This window comes from Microchirus variegatus (genome assembly GCF_963457635.1).
Source record: "Microchirus variegatus genome assembly, chromosome: 7".
In the NCBI taxonomy this organism is placed as follows: Eukaryota; Metazoa; Chordata; class Actinopteri; order Pleuronectiformes; family Soleidae; genus Microchirus; species Microchirus variegatus.
In genome coordinates this window covers 17,822,223-17,845,880 of record NC_139808.1, presented here as the reverse complement: position 1 = coordinate 17,845,880, position 23,658 = coordinate 17,822,223, and the positions used below count along the sequence as shown (strand labels likewise).

At 39.4% G+C, this 23,658-nt stretch overlaps 1 protein-coding gene across 1 annotated transcript in view; it reads right to left on the bottom strand.

Moving 5' to 3' along the window:
* The window catches only part of cntn6 (contactin 6), a gene marked incomplete at both ends in the record, with an annotated part of 63,447 nt that overhangs the window by 23,536 nt on the left and 16,253 nt on the right, over positions 1–23,658 (bottom strand). Inside the window, 11 exons of the mRNA XM_083891941.1 lie at positions 855–970; positions 1,078–1,312; positions 2,675–2,745; positions 3,377–3,526; positions 4,390–4,548; positions 9,692–9,809; positions 14,354–14,526; positions 15,123–15,250; positions 21,816–21,966; positions 22,546–22,675; positions 23,262–23,404. Coding sequence (XP_083748067.1) covers positions 855–970; positions 1,078–1,312; positions 2,675–2,745; positions 3,377–3,526; positions 4,390–4,548; positions 9,692–9,809; positions 14,354–14,526; positions 15,123–15,250; positions 21,816–21,966; positions 22,546–22,675; positions 23,262–23,404 — 1,574 coding nt within the window. The remainder of the gene's footprint in view (positions 1–854; positions 971–1,077; positions 1,313–2,674; positions 2,746–3,376; positions 3,527–4,389; positions 4,549–9,691; positions 9,810–14,353; positions 14,527–15,122; positions 15,251–21,815; positions 21,967–22,545; positions 22,676–23,261; positions 23,405–23,658) is intronic.

Sequence of the window (23,658 nt, the reverse complement as noted above, 5' to 3'; positions counted from 1 at the left end):
CGTATTGGAGCAGGGAAACATCTAAAACATGCTGGGCTGTGGATTTCTTGCATCAGGATTGATGATTTTCTTAGCCCTAAAATAAGAATTTTACATATGCTTTAAGCAATGGGCTTTCTTTACAGAGGGTCTTTTGCAGAGGCCCAAAAATGCTGTGCGTTTTGCCTTTTGAAATAGAAACTCCACAACACAAGTGATAATTGGCATCACCCACATAAACCTAATGCATAAAACAAAAAAGAATGAGGAAATGGCAGAAAGAGTGACTGGTTAGATTTGTGTGTGCTCTGTAACCATCATACTTCCCTTAACGTATTTGTTGCAATCTGCAGTCGCACCATATATCCCTAATTTTTATACACTGGACTTTTACCACAATCTAAGTGTAGCTATAAAATGCAGCATGCAAAATTAGAGTCTGTGTGTTGACGATACTCTCACCGCTGCTGCACTCTCGTCATCGTGGTGCTTGAATCCCTTGTCTTATAATAACAATGTGTGAACCAAACACTGGCGATGACCTCAAAGCTTCAGGCCACTGGGGGATACTTCTCTGTGTAAGTATCTGGGGTTTAAGACAGAACGGCTTTTTTTATCTAGGTTTTTCACGGCCAAATCCCAAGAGAGTGTTTGTTGTTGTGGGGGAGAGTGATGTATGAGGTTCACACTTTCTTTTATTTATTTATTATTTTTTTAATAGCAGTTCTCAGACAGCGTTAGCTATTGAGGAACAGCTGCCACCAGACTGCTCCATCCCATAGATTAAACTCACTCATTCTAGGATTCATTTATTGCATCTGTTTTTGAACTTTCCATGTAGCACAATTCAATTCATCAGCTCCTCTTTTACATACCTCATATGCAATGATCTTTCCAGTTCTGTACCTCCAGGGAACCGGTTCCCAGTGCACTTCAATTTCAGTGGCTGACAAAGTGTGGCCCGCAACTCTCGATGGTGCCTTCGAGGGCTCTTAAAGGGATGGAACATGAATTATTCATGTTTGCAAATTAAGAGTGAACGCATATATTTTGAATTAACACAATCGTCTACAGCATGCACAGGTAAATCAACAATACCTTCCTCTGCAGATAACACCTTCACCACAGGACTGAACGGCCCCTCTCCCAGGCTGTTGTACACGCCCACTTTCACTTCAAACAGGGACAAGGCTGTGATACTGTCATTTCTGTAAACGTATCTGGACGCATCAGATGATACCAGCACCGTCTGGATCCAGGTGCTGCTGCCAGGCAGGCGGAAAGCCACAATATAGCCAAAGTCTTCTCCACTGTGATGTTCCTCTGGAATTGGCTGATGTAGAAAAACAATAATAATAGTTAGGGCTGTCAAAGATAAAATTATTTAACACAGTTAATGATAAAGTCGGTAATTATCCGTGCAAAACAGTCATTTGTCAGTCACACAGGCCTGCAGTCATTCAGATAGTGGAGGAGAGACTGAGATAGTAGCTGAAGATGGAGAGAAGCGAGGGATTGTTGGGCTGAACGTTTTATTTTAAGAAGCTGAGTGAAGGAACCATTGATAAAACAAAAGTTCGATGCGCCACTAATTGCCGAGACCTTCGCAGAGGAAAATCCCCCACATCGCCAACGAGTGGAAAGTAAGTGGCAAACAACTTTAGGCAACGATTGTGTCCGTAACACGCTGGCAGCTGCCCGGTGACTTCCATTTGGACACCAACCTGGTGGCTGAATGCTTTCATTCTCTACAGAATTGCAGTCATCCATGTTGAGCCTTTATTTTAGGCCTGAGTCTCTTTGACACCACATAGTTCTATGTGTAGTTCTGTGTTTAGAGAGAAAGATACAATTAAACAATGGTGTCTGAAATGCACGCTGTCTGATTACTCATTAACTTAGTCATTAGAAGAAAAGCAAATGTATTTATAATTAGTTAATTTATCTATTGACAGCCCTAATAATAATACTACTACACTGAACTGGAATAGTACTTTTAATTAATGCTTCAGGACTCATTACAATGGAACTTTTGTTGATTTTTGTTATTATTCTGGCTCTGTTTCATAATTGTGAACACAAATTATGTATTATGTTGTGTCCTTCATCTGCAAACGGGCTCGGTCAAGCAATATTATAAACTTATTATTATTATTATAATATCAGACCTGACTGAGGGAGCGTAATGTTCCCATCATCAGTGCAGAGACAAGAGATTATCCCATCAAACTGCTGAACCACTGAGTTTGTTGAGCAGTAGAATTGACTTCTGAGGCTTTTCACGTACACTCGCGCTTTGACGTTGCGTATTCAGTCAAACTCCAACTGGTTTACAGTGGTCTTGCTTTACTAGACCAATGCTGTTGCATCTAGTTGTCTGAGTTTAATACAAATCAATTTCTGTGTGCAGCATGGATATGTCACCAGGTGACACAGGATCTAAACACTGCTATACTGTGAACAAAATAAGATAACTGTGGGATTGAGACTTTGTTAACCCCCCCCCCTCCCCCAACTCCGCGTTCTGGTTTCGATTTATACAACTCTCAATTCTAAGCCACACCAGAGCAAACACGCTCACGATGCTAGAAGTCCATTCTCGTCCAGAGATACAGAGAAATCTCTCTCACAACGAGGACTCACTCAAAAAAAGTATAAAGGGGAAAAAAAAGAAAAACACCCATGATCCTCTTACCTCCCAAATGATGACAAGTTCTCCTTGAGCTCCTCCGCCACCACTCACATTAACTGGTGCAACCTTGGGAACTGAAGAGGCACAAAGGAAACGTAATCACCCTGATGGTTTGGACTGTTATGTCTCAGGCAGGTGTAAAGGATTGTGCTAATACACAGCTTTGAATGCGGTGATCACAACAGTGGCTCTGTAGAGGCTTTTATTTACACGGAACAGGTTCATCACGCAGCAGAGGAATCTGGGTTTTTTTTTTGTTGACAGTGGCATTAACGTCCATGTACGGCAACGTTATTAAACCGGCGCCGTATGTCAGCCCCCATGTGTGAGGCACAATGGGAAGCTTGTTCCTGTGTTGGATGGAATTATTACTGGCTCCAAATTGACACTTTTCCTGCCGTTGCCTTGTGGTATGTGCGCTTCACATATTATCTGTTGATCTAATTGTTAAAAAATCATGATATGAAGTCCCAGAGTACTACCGTGTACACACACACACACACGCAAGCTGAGAGCTGATACCTAAAAGTGTAATTAAATTCAATCTAAAACATTTGTGTGTGTGAATCAAAGTACTACAGTGACATGGAGCAATGAAGGAAAGCAAAAAAATCATTAAACTGGTAAATCACATTTTTCCAAGTGGGACTGATAATTTATTTTTAGTTTTCTTTTATGATGATAAACCACAAATGGAGAGAATACCTGCTGCTTTGGTTCGAATCCGTTTTGATGGCATGCTGGGTTCTCCCACACCAACACCGTTGATTGCCACCACCCTGAATTCATAATCCACCCAGGGGTTCAAATCTTTCACTGTTGCATGCATCATCTGTCCAGGCACAGAATCAGGAACTAGGATTAAAGAATTTAGAATTGAGATGTGCTTCATTGTTTTTGTTTTTTTTAATGTTATTATTCTCATTCGTTATTGAGCAAACATTTCACAAATGGGCACAAAAAAAAACGTTTTTCACTCAAGATTTGTGTGCTTACATTTTAAATAACATGCATTTGATTAAAGTTGATTCAGTTATCAAACATTCATCTCTGGGAAATGGCTGGTTTACCTATTCTATTGAAATGTATATTAGATGTTTTTTAATGGCAGTAAAATGTTATACTGTGCTCTTTTATGATTGATATTTTTGAAATGGGTGACAATAATATTTAATCTTAAAAAAAGCAAGTCACAATATGGAAAGTATAAAAAAAAAACAGTTTTACTGTAAGTGAAGGAACAATTGCTTCAGGCAGATACTGTACCTCTGAAGATAAATGTATTTTGACTCTCTTTCAGCTGCTCAAACTTTTGTTTCATTCATTTATTTATGTTGTATGTTCCACCAGGTCCACAATTCTTCCAAAATACACAGTATATCACGTATACTGTAATCTATGAAGATGCTGTGCATGCACAGAAATGTTTCCACAGCTGCAGCTTGACTTATGTAAACAGCAGATGTGGGGAAGCACAAATGGAATATTTAGTTTTTTACTATACAAAACAACAAAGAAATACATAGGAAGTGTGTGGAAAAACTGGCATCATTTTTCTCAAAGGATGACACAACCCAAACAAGAAAGTTAAACTGTATACCATGGGACCGGAAAACAGACCAGCTCTCTTAAATTATGAGACTAATTTCACATTGATTTTACAGTGTTATTCCTAATGTTACATTATTTTAAGTATGATGTGGTGTAGCAGGTGCTACCTGTTCTCACAGTCTGCCAGCCTATGGAGAAGGGGGTCCTTGCCTGCACCATGTACATGGTAACAGGACTGTGGTTGTCAGACCCAGAGCCCCAGGACAATTGCACAGTGGTGTCAGTGATGTCAGTCACCTGCAGGCCCTCCGGGGCACCAGGTGGTCCTGCAATAACCCAGAAACATGGACAGAAACCTGAATCAGCCTCACTGCACAGTAACAGTCAAAACAAATGAAATCACTTGCAATGACACAATGAGACCAGATCGGATGGAATTTTACTCACTGGAAATCGAAATAACAATGATGTTTATTCACTATTTAAATTTTAATTTGCAAGCACAAAACACAAACTGGATATGACCTCAAATACAGATGAATTAAAGTGGAGAGGAAGTCAAGTTAATGGTCCCATATTATACTCCATCTCTCCACGTTAACCACTTCTTCCCTGACCCTCTTTTTGGAGTCCCTGCTCGAAAATGACGTGCCCAAACTAAATAAAGTAAATCTCTGCAGTTACAAGCTCTATGTCGATTATCTTGGTATCAAAATACAGATTAGACTTGTGAGATTCCACCAGAGGTGTAAGTTTCACTGTAGATGCCACTGTGTCAGAGTAAATGTACATGGAAACACAGCATAACTGAAGGATTGTTTTTCTCTCGCCTAAAAAAATATTGCATTTTAAAGCAAATATCACCTTTAAAATAGCAGAGCTTTAAAACACATGGAGATCATGTAACAACATGTGGACATGAGCTGTGCAAAGTCTGATGCTGCTGAAATGAAGCAGAGTGAAATTACAAAGGTTTTAGTAAAGAGATGTCTAGGCGTTCTCTCTTTTGGCACAGTTTGGCACCATCTGTGCCATTTGGGATTTCTTAGGTACCAAATTATTAAAAAACCCATTTAATTTTAAATATGTCACTACAGATCTAAAAAGAACTTGTTTTGAAAAAAAAAAAAGTATGATAACTGGCTGTAAATGGATGCTTCCTGTGCAGTGCGTAATAACAACTCTGTGACTCTGCGTCTTCAGTTTTGCGGCGCCATAGCTCTGGCTTACCTTGGTCAATTTGGGTGATTGACAGCTCGTTTTAAACCTCTAAACCGGTAGAATTAGATTCCGGTCTCCAAATGCATGTGAATCACTTCATTAGCGAGTCAGAAGGACATAGATGCATATGACGCATTTGTGCGGACATTCGCCCTTCTCTAATCAGAACGATCTAATGTCGCTCTGTAACAAAGCATGCTGGAAAGTGTAGTTATTCATTAGAAGTGGTTTTGTTCTGGTGGAAATAACTTATTTTGATAAACAGCAAAGGTAAGACAACATTTCTGCTTGTATTTCTTGAAAGTCAGTTGCTGTTTTGCTCTTATTTTGGGGCTGGATCCGTGAGTCTTGTGACGTCCCAGTGAGTGCGGAAGTCAACATTGTGTGTTTTATCTCCTGTACTTAGACTGAGGAGGACCACAAAAACATGAGTGAGTCATCTTTTTTTCGACTGGTAGAGCCTCCAGAGTCCCGCATATAATTATTAAAATGATTAAAAATTTGATTTTGCATAATATGGGACCTTTAAGTCAAGATTAGTGAACAGTTTTTCTATCACTCTTTGTCAATAGACATTGATGGTGTATATTTATCATATATAGTGTTTTTACAGTCCGCTGCTGCTAGGAAAAGATGCATTTTCACTATCAATCTCTGCTGACAAGTGAATATTAACCATATAGAAATAAAAACACATTAAATAAAATATGACATAATACATTTCTCAGTTATAGAGACCACATGAGTAAGAAGAGGCGCTGTGATCTGTCAAATGAGGACATTTCACGATGGAAATATTTGTGCTCCAACCAGACAGAAAAAAAAGGGAAGCAACAGATATATATCTGCCCTTAACTAGTGGCTCCAGGTGGTATTTATATTTGCTCGCTCCTGTAAAGAAGCAGCAGTTGCAAGATATGAGCAGACAAACAGGTCCTGAGAATCAGAGAACTGATCTAAAAAGCACCTCCTTTACTTGTGTGACGAAAATGTGCATTCAAGAGTCGGATATGATTTTCACAGCAGGGTTGCTTATTATGGCACAACACCTGCTCCTCACTAATTTATCAAAAACACTTGTTGTCTCCAAATGTATGGAGAATAATTCAGTACACTGTTGAGATAAAGTTCTCACAATGTTACAGTGAAAATGTTAATAGGTGCGCATAGTAATAATATAGATTGGCTATTTTTTTTCGCAAATTATAAGAAATAATGGGTTTGGTGTGAGAGCTTTATTTAAGCAGAAAAAGGCAGTAGCCTGCATATTGAGTCAGGAAGCTTATATTCTTATAAAGGTCAATAGAAACACAGATGGCACCGCTTTTCCTATCACCATTACGCTGTGCAATCAGTTTTAACATCATAATAACAATTTTGACGAGATCGTTCAGTTTGTCTGTTTTTTTTCAAGTTTGGTTGGACGAGGTGTTGACACATTTTCAACAGTGAATTTGCCAAGTGCACTGAACCACTCTCGGACCAGGGTATAACATGGCTGCCAGCCATGTTCTGAAAAAAAATCAGAATTTGGCCACACAAAATGTTCACCGGATAAAATCTCTGCCCATTCAAGTGTGTGACATGTTCAAACTTCAAAATAGGTTTGCCACTTTATCTCACGATTAGACAGTCTTTTCTGGCTGGAAAGTGTTGCTTGTAAACAGCTCAATATACCACACCAAAGTACATTGAGAACATCTGAATTTTAAACACATGAGGACACAGGAGCTGCTAGTCTACTGCGGCCTCGTTTAGTAAGTTTGTGTCACTTGGGTGAGTTCATTTGAAGGATTTCTACGGAGCCTCAGACAAGACATGGGGGGGTAAAAAAAAATGTGATATAATACTAATTTGTCCCCAAGAAATAGGTATAATTTGCACACAAAATGAATAATATTAATAACATTCTCAAGAATTCCCTGGAGAGCTGCACAAGTAAAGCGGGTGTAGAGGGGCTAAAGCTTCGGGATGGACAGAGATAGTGTGATTGAGTTTTATTTTAGATTGGGAATGAGTTACACAGATATTCTCAAGAGCCTGGCAAGTAAGTGTTGTGCCAAGGTAGTTATCCCTGACAGGATTTGTATCGGATTTGGAGTGTGCATGACCCCGCCTATCGCCCTCTGTCAGCTGAGATAGACACAGCACCCCCTGCGACCCTCCGGTGGAGGATAAAGTGGTAGATAATACATAAATGAACTCATATGAACTTAATAATGGATGCAGGAGTGGATTAACAAGCTGCAACCTGTGATGTAATGTATTATTTTATCTAAAGACTTGAGTGTGGGGCAGTAATTCAAACTTAGACGTTGGAAAATGCTGCCTAACTACAAAAAGGGTGGCAAAAATATCGTCAAGACATTGTAGATTTAGGGAGGTGGAGGTTTTGGATGAGTGGCTAAAGTCTCCTTTTCCTGATTTACGCTGGGCAGTTTGCCCTGCGAAGTTGATAATATCAATAGCTCATACAACCCCACTTCAAAAAACCTGGACTATCCCTTTAAGGCAACAACGTGTGTATTCCAGCTTTAATGTGATTAATATGGCACAACTGTAATAACCAGGGATTTGAAGAAAACAAGGCAGGGTGTTAACTGGTGATCCCACTGAAATGATGACAAGCAGCAACATGAGATCAAACAAAGAGGCCTGGACTTGGAGAACTGAGATTTCCTCCTAATCCCTGAAAATCTGCAACAGAAGCACTGAGGCCTCAGTGGGACTACCTGCTGTTGAAAGAACACCACTGGCTGTCAACAATGCTTTTTTTTTTTTTTTTTTAGATGATACACTCACAAACCCACAGTACAATCTGTATGTAAAAGGTCCACCATCTGTCTTAAGATATGGATTATTGGTGGCAAGCGTTTATGACTTTGCTTTTATTGCCTAAAACCCTCTGAGCTAACAAACCAAATTTTCCACCATTAAATATTGGTACAGTACTACAGGAAAGGCAAATGCATCTGTGGAAACATTATCATTTTTCTGTGCATAAGTGCATAATATACTGTACAGTCTATGATGCCAGTCCATAATGATACAAATAAAAGGGATCAAAATCACCTGGGGTACATGATGCCTTGTATGTACCTACACTTTGTGAATGACGGTATTAAAGGGATAGTTCCAGTTATTTTTGAAGTGGCGTTGCATGAGGTACTCACGTGCAGTCTTGCTCGGTGTGATGAGAGCACCTGGGGAAATGAGCAGAATCTGGGGAAATGGGGAGAGAACATGGCAGCAAATGGGGACAGGAAAAAAAAAAAGAAAACGCATAATCAAATCTACATCAGCTTGGGCGTATGCTATCTTAAGAATGCTGTTTGCAGTGTTGTAGGAAACAGAAATTTGTGTCACTTTGTACACAGCTCACTTTCTCTCACGCCAACGTATATTGAAAATAATCAGTGATGTTTGCTCACAGAGGAGCTGCTGGTCAATTGTTGCCTCATCTGTGTCCGTTTGTGTCACTTAAGTGAATGTGAACGTAGGATTCAGTACGTCAAAGTCACAAAATAACACATCTGAACTTGCTGACGGAGGCAGCAAGTGGATCAACAACTGCTTTGTGTGGCGATGTAAAATCGCTGATTTTCTCAATGGGCTTTGGCGCGTGAGTGAGTGCTTTTATAATGTGACACAAAGTTAATTTTCCAGTTGACTAAGAGCAAGATAGAGTAATGAACATGTTCTTGAGAGAGCATACACTTAAGCTGGCATTATGTTTTATTAGGTAATCCTCTTGGTGAGTGGCTAAAATTTGTTTTTCCTGGTGTCCCAACTGGCAGCCATGTTTTCACTAAGCTTGTCTCTTGCTGCTTCTCAGCACAGGCAGTGTGCAGAGGGCAATTAGCTGTATATGCAGCTTAAAAACCCAACATTTCAATGACATATTTAATTCAGTTCATGAAAGTTGTAGCTGCTTTACACAAAATATGTGGACATCTCAGATATGTATATGCGTTGCCAGAAATGACAGGGTGATCATCGATTCCAAAGGTTTTAAATGGAATAACATTTTGATTAAAAACTTGGGGTTCATGATGTGACTGCCTTCTGGCTTCTGTGAAATCTGACATCGCAGAGAAACATCTGTTATTTGACAGCACTGAGATTAAGTATGTGTGCCATGAAGTGATGAAACACACACACACACACAGGAGAAAACCCCTTCACAAAGAGTGCTACAAAATGACAAACAGTGTAAGTGAGGAGGGAGAGGAAAAAGAAGAGACATACCTCTGACAATTAGGTCTGCTGCTGCCGAGACTGTGTCGACTTCCGTTTGCACCATACACACATACTTCCCAGAATGCTTCAACTGAATGTTCCTCACCATAAGGTCACCTACAAATCCCTAATAAAAAGACACGAGAGTATAACACATGTGGAGAAGAAGAAGATGAAGAAAGAAAGAAAGAAAAAACAAAACACACAGAGTATAGCAGAGCCAAAAGCAGAGTTATGGAAAATCCTGAGAAAAAATGAAATTATTTTCTCACTCAGCTGCTGTAAATCCCCCCACATAAGAAGCTTGGACGGATTCACCGCAGAACAACAAAAAAAAACACAACAAAAGACAACCACACACAACAGTACGCAGCAACTTCCTTTCATTATTTTCACAAAAGCGGCACAAAATAACGTTACAGTTTTGTCCACTGAATAAGAGTTTGCTGTGTTGATCATTAATTCACATGACACACACATGTCTTTATCGTGTGTCGCCTGTACTAAATAAAGCATTTATGTGATTATGAAGGTTTAGGGACTGTATCAAATTTGACTTGTTTTTAGGTTTTTTAGAAGGAGAAAAGAAGACAGAAAGAAAAGTGAGTTCAATACATTAATTAAAATCGCGTTAAAATGTCAAATATTTATTTTTGAGATGAATGTTTGCATTATTTTCTCTTTTCCTCTTTCTTACATTGCTGATATTTTTAGATATCACATGGGAACAGCAAAAATAAGGATTGGGCTCCAGCCTTTTTCATTTGCACGCGTCACTTTTTTTTGTCTTTCTTTCTGTCAGTTGCAGAGAGATGTGACGGTCTAAGGATAGAGGGTGTCACTCGCTGTACAGACTGTTAACCCTTCGAGGCAAATTGTGTTTGTGATGATATGTCATATAAATAAGATGGGGATGGGATGGCGTGATACCACTGTTGTGTGTAGATATTGAAAACAAAAATCTGATCCAATAAAGTTGTGTACAACATCATCTACAAAACATATCACAACTGTAAAAAAAAATATATATATATATGGTATTAGGTATTTATGTGATATTTTGGATATCTGATCTCATGTCTTTCTTCGTCACACGGATACCAAGTATCACATCAACCATTACCATTCAGAGCTACGGCTCATCAAGATTTTCCAGAGCTACTTTTTACACTTTTACTGCAGAGCGCATAGCCACACCAGGGTATGCACTCTTTTGCTGACACAAAATCAGTAGTTTGTGTAAAAATCAAAGGTGAGTCGAACAGCTGTTGTGATCATGCACACTGTGGAAATGTCAGAGCTGCACAGCGACTTTGGTGAGCCTGGTCCTCTCAGCCAGGGGGGAACGTAGATCTTGTAATCACACAAAATATAGGCTCCTCTTTTCTTTGTTTCCCCGTTTTTTTTAAGTGGGAAGAAGTTGATTGATTTTCTCTTACAGTGAGATCACCTCAGGGCAGGAGAAATATCATCCAGGTTACACGTTTTCCCTTTAGACACAACACACAGCAACATCTGCTGGCATCCCTGAATTAAGGGAGTGCGATCCTGACACATGGGCTCAAAGGCAAAATGCCGTCCTCAAAAACAAGTATTTCCCCGGTGCTTCTGTGTTCTCAAATAATCGCTTTGACATTTTAGGGGGGAAGTAAAAACAGTCTTCACTGTACGTCTGTGCAGTGTGGAGCTAGAGTGGCTAAGATGCAATTAGCATAATTTTGCATAAAGACCGGAGGCAAAAATAGACTCATAAGCACCTTTATAGTTCTCTTTTTTAACTTTTATCCCTGCACCAGGGATGTTTTTCACATCCGGGGTGGATTTTATGGCACAACACTGAATCCTGAGAAAGTTATCAACACTAATGTGGAGATTCTATTCTCCTCATTGTTTTGCTTAAGCAATAATGCTGTTCTTTTGTGCTGTAAATCCAGTCCTCATCTGCCTGCTAAAACTGTGTCCCATTAGCCAGGAGAATAACATTGTGAAAGCAATACTTATAGGGGAACAATATAAATGCACATGATGTCATGTTCTTTCTGTCACCATTTCTGTCACCAACAGAAATGGCAGATCTGCAGGATTTTTCATTGGGAGTGATCAGAACGGACAGGATTAGGAATGAGCATATTCAAGGGAGAGCTCAGGTTGAGCGGTTTGGAAATAAAGAATGAGAGGCAAGGTTGAGATGGTTTGGTGCAGAGGAGGAAAAGTGATTATACTGGACAAAGGATGTTGAAGATGGAACTGCTGGGCAGGAGGAAAAGAAAAAGGCCACGAGAAGGTTCATGGATGTTGTGAAGGAGGGAGGTTGATGTAACAGTATAAGAGACAAGGGAGGCAGAAAATGGAGGCAGAAGATTGAGGCAGATGAGTCACTGTGGAGGCCACAGTGATTTAAAAATCTTGAATAATTTGGGACAGTCCTATACAAGCCAGATAACTTTAGCTAATTTTTCTGAGGAGTCATCAATAATAATAAAATCATAATGTTGATTTTCTGAATTCTGTTCCTATTTAGAGGAACAAAAAAAGGTGATACTGTGGACATTGTGTGATAGGCAAAATACTCATCCACCCAAATTGCCTATGGTGTACCGCAGGGTTCTATTTTAGGTCCAATTTAATTTTTTATTTTTATGCTCCCACTTGGCCAAATCATCCAGCAACATAAATGTTTCTTTCCATTGCTATGCTAACGACACACAGATAACCCTCCCGTTGAGACCCAAAGACATGAATCGCTGGATGGCCTATAACTTCCTCCAACTGAACAACTCCAAATCAGAAATAATACAGTTCAACCTGCCAAACACCATCTCCAGTTCCATCAGTCTTGGTCCGTTATCTGGTAACATTAAGCCCACTGCCAGAAACCTATAATTTTTGACTCAGACTTCACATTCACCCTTCACGTCAACAAAGTTGTTCAGTCCTGTTTTCGCCACAACAGAACCATCGCAAAAATCAAAAATGTTCTATCACAGCCTGACCTAGAACAAGTTGTCCACGCACTCATATTGTAGAACTTTCTAGCAGTTATTCAGCGTGCGCAGTGAGAAATCAAAGTGCGATTGTCATCAAAGCAGTCGTCAACAAAGCTTTGTTGACCAAAGTACTTCTTGTATATATCTAATCCTTTATTTGTTTGTAATCATCTGTAACTGATCATCAGAACCCGTATGTTTTGTCGGTTTACAACCTATTAAGTAGTGTATAAAGTTGTGTGTAGAATAAAACCTCTTAAAGACACTCGAGTTGTCCGCCATACTTGTTCTGATGGCCCTTTCGAGAGGGTAGTTTATTGAGTTGTAAGAAGCAGCTGGTAAAAATTTTAACACATATTCTCTCATCTAGATTATTGCAATTCCCTCCTAACCGGCTTCAACCACAAATCCCTCTCCCGCCTTCAGCTGATTCAAAACTCAGCAGCCAGGCTTCTCACTGGTTTTATCAGACGGCATCACATTACTGCAATCTTGGCTTCACTCCACTGGCTCCCTGTATGTTATAGAATTGATCTTAAGATTTTACTGATCACTTGTAAGGCTCGTCAAGGTCTGGCCCCTGAATACATCACAGACATGCTGACCCAATATGTGCCCGTTCGCAGCCTTAGATCCGTGGGCGGGTCTCTCTTAACTGTTCCGAGGCCGAGGCTCAAAACCAGGGGTGACCGTGCCTTCTCCATCAGGGCACCTCGGCTTTGGAACAGCCTGCCTGTGGAGATAAGGCTTGCTGAATCAGTGTCTTCTTTTAAATCACTTCTTAAAACTTATTTTTATAGACTAGCCTTTATGTAATGTTGTCTTTTTTTTTTAACTTTTCATCTCTTTTTATCATTTTAATGTTTATCATTTTCTCTCATATATCTTTCTTTGTATGCACCATTAAATCAGTTTAATATTTATTTTAATTATAGATTATGTGTACAGATTACATTTATATGTGTGTATATTTTTTTTGTAATGTAAAAGCAAACTGTAAACTGTTGTTTTTAAAGGTGCTATACAAATAAAGATATTATTATTATTTATTATTATTGACAGCTGGTATAATCCAATGGGAGCCTGGTTGCAGGTGATGTTTGTGAAGTTCAACACGGAGCCAGCCTTATTGCGAATCTTGAGGCTTCAAAACAGGACTTGAGATTCTCATGGGTGATGTCACAACTGGATTGCAAACAAACTCTTTCATATGACATCATCAAACAAAAATAAAAGAAAGAAAAGAATATATAAGCACATTTTTAAAGATATCATCAAACTATCCCTTGAAGATTGTGTGCATTTCTGCTTTGCAGGGCGTCCAGTGTTTACCATTAAAACTTTAAATCTGTTATTGGATAGCTGGAGTAAGTCTCTTTTTATTATGGTCTGTTACCATCCAAGTCAATATTTTTTTATCCAAGATTTGATGAAGAATTAGATGGTTGAGAAACAGGCAGGGGATTTCTCTCTCACACACACACACACACACACACACACACACACACACACAAAGAAATCCTTCATCTCAGCTCGATCACACACACACACACATTGCCATATAAATAAACCGTCTGAAATGTTGCTCTCAAGAGCCTCAATATCAGGTCTGGCTTATAGAAAATGATGTAGGTCAAGTCATTGGCCCAATATCAAATAATGTGCTCAGCCGCATTATACGTACCCCTCCGATCATTTCAAAGTGCTCCTGTCTGCTGAAATCAATGGCTTTGCCGTTGAAAAACCACTTGTAGATGGGGGTCAGGGTGGAATCGCTGGACACCTCACATGGCAACACGAGGCTCTGTCCCACTGTGGCGTCCAGACTCAATGGTGGAATTATGATCTTGGTGGGTTCTACAGTATTATGGGATAAGAGGTGGGGGTAAGGAGAGAGTCATTCTTTACTATATCTTGACACAATCCTGCCAAGAGGAGATAATAAAGCTTAATTTTCCGAGAATAGTGAGACATATTCTGCTCTATCAGTGTAATTAAATGACTTTAAATAACTTCACTTAGGGAGCCAGTGCCTCTCATAACTCCATAATGAATAATTAAACACACTGCAATCAGACTGTCAACTAGAGAGAAAAGAAAATGTAACACTATAACTATAATTGTAATTATCAAAAAAAAAAATCGTACAGCAGCTTTTTTTTTTTTTTTTTTTTTTTTAAATCAAATGTTGTTGTGCAAATATTCTTCACTCGCAGCCGTGTGGTTTGGTGGTCTGCCCCACTCTGCTACATGAACAATAACTCACAGCTGACAAAACCATAGATGACTTATACGTCTGTCAAACTGCCGGCAACATAAAACGGCTATATATTTCATTATCAATTTCATGCTTGAGCTGATATATTTCTTTTCCCTTAACAAAAATTTAAACCCCCGGCTTAGAAGGTGCAGTAGTCGAAACTTCAGGAGAAAAAGAACACAAGTAGAAATACCTTTCACCAGCAGTGTTCCTGTGCTGCTGGATGTTCCAAAATGGTTTCTGGCCACACATGTGTACCTGCCTGCATCTGATTTGGAGATGTTGGTGATTCGGAGAGTCCCGTCCTCCATTATAGTCTGCCTGAGGAGAGAGGGACAAAACTGAATCAGGACATCACAAGCTCTCATCGTTCATTCCCTAATCAGTTCAATGGTTGTTAATTAAATAAGAAGCAGTGATAAGGAACAAATGCACTACTTCCTAGTTGAGATATGAGGTCTAATCTTTCAAGCAGTTTGAATTTTTTTCTTTCTTTCATCCTCTATTTGTTTTTGTTTTGAACAAAGGCTTCAGAATCGACTCCGAAAGTCTCTTAGCACGCCTCAGAAGATAACAATTATCTTAGCTGAGGCAGAACAGGTTTGCTGTAGGGTCAGCACTGTATTGACGGCACATATTCATCAGCTCAAATGCACATATTAATTGGACACACAACAAGCCACCAGAGCTGGGAAGGGTGGCGAGAGGAGGAGGAGGAGCACTGAAGAGAGATCTGAATGGGATCTACACCTGAAGCATTATCTCTCTACAACACGTGGCAGATCCTATCAACACACTATAATCTGTTTCTGAGAAGCGGGAACATGGATGTTAAAAGGTGCACGTATAGCAGAATTGGACTTGGGAAAAAAAAGATGTCAGGCTGGTCTCATGGTAGAAATTTACTTGGAGTCTGCGCTTGAAAAAAAAAATAAAAATCAACTTGTAAAATTCTCTGCTGTGGAACTAGTAAAGGGTTTATTTTATTTAACTAATACAACAGTTACACAGATTATCATTATGCAGCAGCAATCTCTCCATGGTATAAGACTTCAAAATGCAATATTTCAAATGTCTATGGTAAATTTGCCTGCAGCACAAAAGAAACAAATATTTTCATGTTGGTTCCTGAAAATAAATATGTATTCACTTGGGCTGAGCTGAGACCCAGAGAGCATGTCTGACACAGGGTGCTTTGCACTGATTTATTGACAAAAATATCAAACCCTGAGTGATGGAGGAGCACCGAGAACATGACCTGGGGGGCAATGAGCTGCAAAACAAATACAAACGTGAAGAACTATCTGCTTTGTAGACAAACTCCGTTCCACACTGTGAGTTTCTATTCTTGTCCAAATGCACTCCATGCCTGAGTAATGCCTGGGTAATTTTTCTCTCTTTCCTCATGACCAGCCAATGGGAAAAATGATAACTAATCAATCCCGTTGGAAACATCTTGACGCAGGTCCTGCGAGTTACAAAACATCTATAGAAAACTGGCTGCACACATTGATCCGAGACCAAAAGTGGAATAAAAATGAAAATCACAGAAGGGAGGCATCTCCGCACACTATTCGTACAGTATGAAAGCTGAAACCACACCTCAGCACACGTTATTGTGTTAAGTGTGCAATAAAAGGTACTTAACTCGATTAATCTCCTCTTTTTTTGTTATTTTAGCATCTATAATTTGGCCCACAAAACACTGTACTGTAAATTTAGCAACAAAGTGGTTGCTGGTTACATATGATAGTGGTTTCCCAAAGAGAATAAAAAGCTCTTTCAAGATACAGCAGCTTTTGCAGTTGAGTGAGATAATCATAATTGAATGAGTGAGGTTCCTTTTTTATCTTCCAGTTGAAGCCAATTTTAGTCATAAATTCCCTTTTTTTTTATGATAAGGTGTTTGTGATCATTGACTCATATCTTGGCAGTGAAGTAAATGAATGAAACTGCAATTAACATAAGATTATAATGGAAAATTTTCCTCAAGATTCCTGCCAGCAAATGCACTGCATGTGAGCTCCTCAGGTTTATCTTCCTGGATTCACACAATGGACTCCAATTAATGAATTCCCAGCAAAACTGGGAGCATTTGCATTTGAAGCAGGAAAACTCAAGCTCACTCAAGGAAACATCAAGCACCGTTGGTAAAACACGGGACTTTTTTTGTCAGTTGGTATTTGGTGAAGCAAATTATCGACATTGAAAAAAAATAATTTTCTTGTAGCAGAATCGAATATGGAAGAAAAACCACATTAACAGTAAAGTTACCACAGTGTTTTCTGCCTACATATTGCTGCGGTTTTATCAGAATATACCTCTCATTTGATGACTTAATCTCGAGTGGTGTGAGAAGTGGCCATTCTACTGGAGAAAAATGAAGTCACAATAGACTTTTAAAATGAGAAAACGAATCCCATGCAGACATAATCCACTGCCACGTGAAGCTGAATAGCTCAAGGCAGAGATTATTCTTTAATTAGACCAGCTGTAATATTAAAGACTTTTTTTGTTGTTTTCTTTTAAATCATTATGTCTAATGTGAGAGTAGTAAATAGAGGAAAATAAAAGACTGAGAAAGTTAAAGGAATACTTCCATATAGAATAAATAAGTGTTTCTTGGTAACATGGACACAGGAGATGTTGATCTATTGCTCACTTGTTTAATATGTTTGTGTCACCGAGGTGAATCAAAACAAAGGATTTCAAACACTGAATTCACTTTCAGCATTTGAAGCAGCAGTGGATCAACAACTCCTTTGCGCCGTGATGTAAAATCTGATTTCTCTGTGGACTTTGATGCTGGGAGTGAATGGTTTAAGGAAGAACACAACATATTCTTAACAAATTGTAGAATTAAGCAGGTGTATATTTTGATTTGTTTAGCGTTTTGTTTTTCCTTGTCTCCTCTGTGGAAAAGTCCTGTGTCAGTCAGTGCTGATTATGGGCCTGATTTACTAAAGCTTTGCGCGTGCAGAAATGTGTGCACACTAGATTGCACATGCAGATTTGCGTTGATGCTGATCTACTAACAAGGCACAACGAGGAGTGCGTCCCTCAGACGGGCAAAATAGCACTCGCAACCCATTTAGCGTTCTTGCCTTAATGCATATGCAATATGGGGCGTTTACACGCTATTTTGCGTGTGATGGGAGGAGAAAATGTATGTTATTTTAGCACGTGCAAAGTGATTTATCAAACCTGAAACTGATTGCGGTGCTTATTCTTGCATCTATATTTAGCACATTTGAAAGGCAGGTCTTAACTGGCACATCGGTGCGCACACATGGCTGCGGTTACGCGCATTATCCTCTGAGAAATCCATAAACAAAAGTACTTTTTTTAAATCAGGAAATTACTCTTTTCCAGAGCATGTTCAACTACGCGTTCACAGATGACACACCGGGGAACATAGGCTGATCAAAGGCTGTTGGCACGCGTAATGGAAACTCAGCCTGACTGAATGAACACAGATGAAACCAGGGACGGACTGGGACTAAAAAGCTGTTGTCATGATCCACTTTATTTATTTACTTATTGACAAAAAAGTCACTCATCCATTGAAAGTAGACCTATGTGTAATCTTGAGAGAAACAGCAGAACTCGCTCCATGGCAGCTATCAGTGAGCTGCAGGTGAGTCAGGAGGAGAGCGCAGAACCTTTTTTTTTCGGAAAAATCCATAGTTTTCTTTGTTTGATACGTCAGGTAATGATGGAGCTGTGTGTGCGATAGAGCCACATCTGAACCATATCTGACTTATGGAGGTCTACATACATACATTAACTTGATTTTATGGTCAAAAACCTCCTAGTTGCTGGAAACAAGCCGATACAAATCTCTCCTCACTGAAGCTCTCGTCAGCCGCGGTGTTTCAGACTGAAATCTCACCCCACGAAGACAGACTGTGTGGTGATTGGCCAGCTAACGACAGCTTTCCCAACTGTCTTGTGATTGGCCAATACCTGGCAGTGACGTAATCAGCACACCAGCTCTGAGAAGCGCAGCTCCGCCTTCTGGAACGGTGGATGGACTCCTATTCATTATCAAAACATTGTTTTAACAATGTTTAAAAATAAAGGCCGCAGTCCCTTTTACGCCTTTGACCCACAGTCGGACACAGAGTCAGAAGACACTGTCGCTCGTGAAACACCTCCACAACGGACGTTCTTCTTCTTCTGCGGTTCAATGTACGCAACCTGATTTGCCCGGACTAATGCCCGACCAGGACCAAATAAATAGCGTTAATTGGAACTTCCTGTCTAGGTCCGCTTTAAAGTTGTCCCTGTATTTCTGAAAGATGTTCTCTTCAGAAGGATTTATTCGTGAACAAAGGGAAAAACAACCCAAGGACACATTAAAAGGGAACAAAATAAAACCTTTAGGAAAGTAAACAGTTTGCTGTTTTGAAATGGGAAAGGTACACATTTCAGAGGCAATGGACAGATATCAGACCACAATGTTGTTGTGCTTTTTGTTATTTGGATTTGTTTGCTGCTTGGGACTGTTTTCCTGTGAACTGGCTACATTTTCAGTAAACCTTTGAACTGATTCCATAAGCCCAAGTCCTTTCAGAGTCTAGCCTGATACAAAGCCTGTCTCATCTCCTCAGTCCTATTACCCCCATTGCTACTTTACGAGAACAACAACATGTTAATTATACTGCTCTGAACTGACAAGGCCTCCCTGATGGTGTTTTACACAAAAGAGGCTTTCAACTGAATGAGCGTGACAATGGCTTTAAGGGGAAAATGCCAGACGTGTCAATGCTGTCCAACTCGCCTTGAACAAAACTATCTAAATTAAACAAAATTATGACATCAGGTTAAAGTGTTATCAACATTGGGAGAACTAGGTAGCTTTGATAGGATATTTTACAAGCGATCAGTATTAGCAGATCAATGCAGCCCGATGGCTGTGCTGCCTTCACCGGTTTCTTATTTAAAGGCTAATTTAGCTGAAATGTTTTTACACTGGTGCTGCACAATATATTGTAAATTCAGTGTTGGGGTAGTTACTCAAAAAAAGTAAATAGTTATTAGTTACTGCTGTAAATTGTAATGAGAGTACTTTACTAGTTACTGGATCTGAAAAGTAACTTCACTACTTATTACTTTACTTTCCCGTTTCATAATTCACCGTGTAGATATATGGACAAACATCACTTAGCCTGCCCACATAGTGTTTATTGTATAATGTATACATAATGGCATCTAAAACCATATGATCCAACACAGACTGGATAATTTCTCTGTGTGCAGTTTTATCCCTTATATCTATATATGACACATACATAATGATCTTTATGACGAGGATCGAGTACAGTTGCGATGAAATACAGATCAAAGTAGATCTTAGTAAAATGCGTCGACAGATTCTCAAGAGCGCACTTTTCATTGTTTTCACTCCGTGGTCTCAATCTTTGTGAAGAAGAGGTGCGTAAAGCCCAGACAGAAATAACGGCAGTACATTAAAGCTGGTGAGGTGCTATGAGGTGCATTCAATGACCGTCAGAAATTACTTAATAACTTACTTACTTAATACTTCTGTAAATAATTATTGGCCAAATATTTGCTGCCACCTCCTGGTCACAGACACACTACAATTGAGGTATTCATTGGGTTATTGGAAAATACACTTAATTTATTTTTAAAGCAAAACAGTTTTCTTGGAATAGCATGACTTCTGATTGTTTTATTGCTCATGCTTCAAACTAACACTATTCAATTTAACTTTTTTTTGATGGAACTATCAGGCTTTTTTATTTTATTATTATTCTTATTATTATTAATAATAAGAATAATAATAATAATAATAAGAATAATAATAAGAATAATAATAATAATAAGAAGAAGAATAAATTAACATTTATTCTTATTATTTATTTTCCAAAAAACATCTGTCATCTGCAGCTCTCACATTGTGCTCCCACTGGCTATTATTGTATTGCATTAGGTTTTGTGCACTGGCCGAGCACAACAGCACCAAGCTGTTTCTTTCAGTTTGTAAGTGTTGCCTCACACCTTAAAGCATGACACGGTGTGGCCTCTCATGTTGCTGAAGCCAGAGTTTCTCTGACAGCTGTAGCAAGATTGTTTTTCTCTGTGGCTTTCTCACAAACTGTGTCCTTACTGGGCATCTGTTCTACATTCAGCGCTTTGAGTGCTTTGAAGAGCTGTGGAGCTGTGTGGACGCCAAGTTCTCTGAACTCTCAAACTAAAGCTAAACCGTACTGTGTTCTTTGTATAAAGCTGATGAGCGGGGTGCTGGCCTCACTGTCATGTCCAGTAAAAAGGCATCAGTCACAGCTTCCATGCATCAGCCGAAAAACAACATCTTTATGTGTGAAGATGGAGGCGCCTGTCTGAAAAAGATGACTTCCTTGCTCCAAACATGGCTAGTTAAAGCAATGTACTTTTGTTGCAAAACATTTTTTCTCTGTTTGGTCTTTATGGACAGATATAATGTGACATTATTTGTATGTTGCAATCAGAACTGACAGAGGGAGCATTTGTGCATATATCCCATTAAACTGAGCAGTAGAATCGGCTGAAAAAAAAACAGAATCTCTTTCTGCAAACAACATGGTGATTTTGCTGGGCAACATAGAATCTAAACACCGCTATACTGAGTAATACAGAGAGTAATTTGGAGCTGATAGGCTTTATCATCACTATGTGAACTCATTTGATAATGGTTTGATTCATTTTTTTATATTTAAAAGTTACAGACTTCAGTTTTAATGCAACCCTGACTACTTAATTCCCTTTAAGCCAAAGCATAAATAACAATGTGTCCTCGAAATGAACATGGCCACAAGAGTAAACCCTTAAAGCAGAGGCCATCAGTGGCACAAGCAACGGTGCATACAGTACAAATCCCTACCTCTTGCTGTCCTTCAGCAGTTCGCCTCCTCTCCACCAGGAGATTGTGGCCCGTGGGGATGCGTGGGGGCGACACTCTAACATGACCTCGCCCCCCTTCTGGATCACTGTGGATTTCTTCACTGAGCGGCGGGTGAAGTCAGGTGGAGAGGCTGAGTAGCAGACACATGTTAAGGTAATTTTTCTCACAGCTTTGCATTAGCCAAGAAAAGTTGAAGTGCATCACTGGCTGTTTTGGGAACCACATTCTAACACCAGAGAGGCTTATTGTGAGAAATAATTATGGAAATGAAAAGAGCAAGGCCACGGTTCACTGCGGTGCCAGTTCGGCCGGTTTCATTCTCATTTATGTACTTTCAGGTATGTTTCTTCATACACACAATGGGACTCATGCAAGACTAATTTGTATGAATAGATTTGTTCTTAAAAGGAAAGTTCTTTTTTTTTTTTTTAAGTGTCACTGTACGAAGCACTGACACGCATTCAGACACTTGAGACACGGACCTAGGCACAAGAAAAAACAGACTTTAGTTGCTCAGCAAAGGCTCACTTAGCAAATTCTACATCCACTTATGTGTATGATATTTAAATGAATATAACTTGCCATTGGAGCGTTTTTTCTGAAAAAAAGAAAACTTCAGGATTAGAAACATCCTGCATGAGGCCCAGTGCATCTCTGCCTTGCACTACACTCAGCTCAGTCAGTGAAACGAGGTAAACAAAGTGCTTACCTACAACCTTAAGCTCAGCACTGGCATACATAGCTCCATGTTCATTCTCTGACACACACTGATACATCCCCGAATCTGAAAGGCTGATCCTGGATATGGTCAGTTTTCCAGCTTCGACTTGAATCCTCCCCTGCAAAAAAGAAGAGATAAATTGCAACCTCTAAAAAAATATTGTTATGGCCCTGGTCCTTGTTTTTATCCGACTGAGCATGAGTGGGTGCTCAGTTGCTGAGTCATGAATCCCTTCAGGTCTCTTTCTCCGGGGATAGGTCTGTGGGTGTGGCCTGGGGCCATCATCACTGATCATCTGACTGAGAAAGTTTCAGAGCTCTACAATGTGCAGACGAATGGAAATATGATAGCTTGTATGAACACTTCCACCTGACTGAAGTACTGTACGTGGTCCTAGGATTGGTCCATTTTGTGTGAGAATAGAGTCAAATGACACATCAAATCCAATTTGTTTGGCTTGGTTGTTGTAGGATTGGTTAACACAGGGTCTGGCAAGATTTCTTTGAGAAAGTAGAATATATTATTTTGTTATTTTGGTTGTAACCTTGTTTAATTTGTGTGTTTAATGTAAAATAAAGTGTCCGCTTATTGAGTTTTGAGTGTTAATTTGCGACTAGGAATTCAACAAAGAGTTTTTCTTTTCCACATAACAATGTGTTACTAATATGTTTTAAAGTACTTATTGTCTGAATAGTGCATCTCACCTCAGCTGCTAGCGGCTGACCATTCTTCAACCATCTGTATGTCGGCCTCGGCTTACCAATGGCTTTACACTCCCACTGCAAATTAGCATCTATCGCCATATGAGCATCTTTCAGTGTCTGCATCCAGTGCAGATGTTCAACATCTGTGGAAAAGATCAACGATTATGAATATTTCAGATAAAGAACAAATAAAATAATAAGCAATAAAAAGACACGTAACAGTTAAACTGCAAGTGCTGTAGAGTTAAAGAGTAGAGAGTGTAAAGAGTCGCCTCTTTTTTTTCTTCAAACAACGTGACCTTTTATCTAAAGACATAAAGAATTATTTCACAGCTGGACAGTTTGGGTCAGATTTAAGGCTGTGGCAAATGTGCATCTCTGGCTGCCTGTTTGTAAT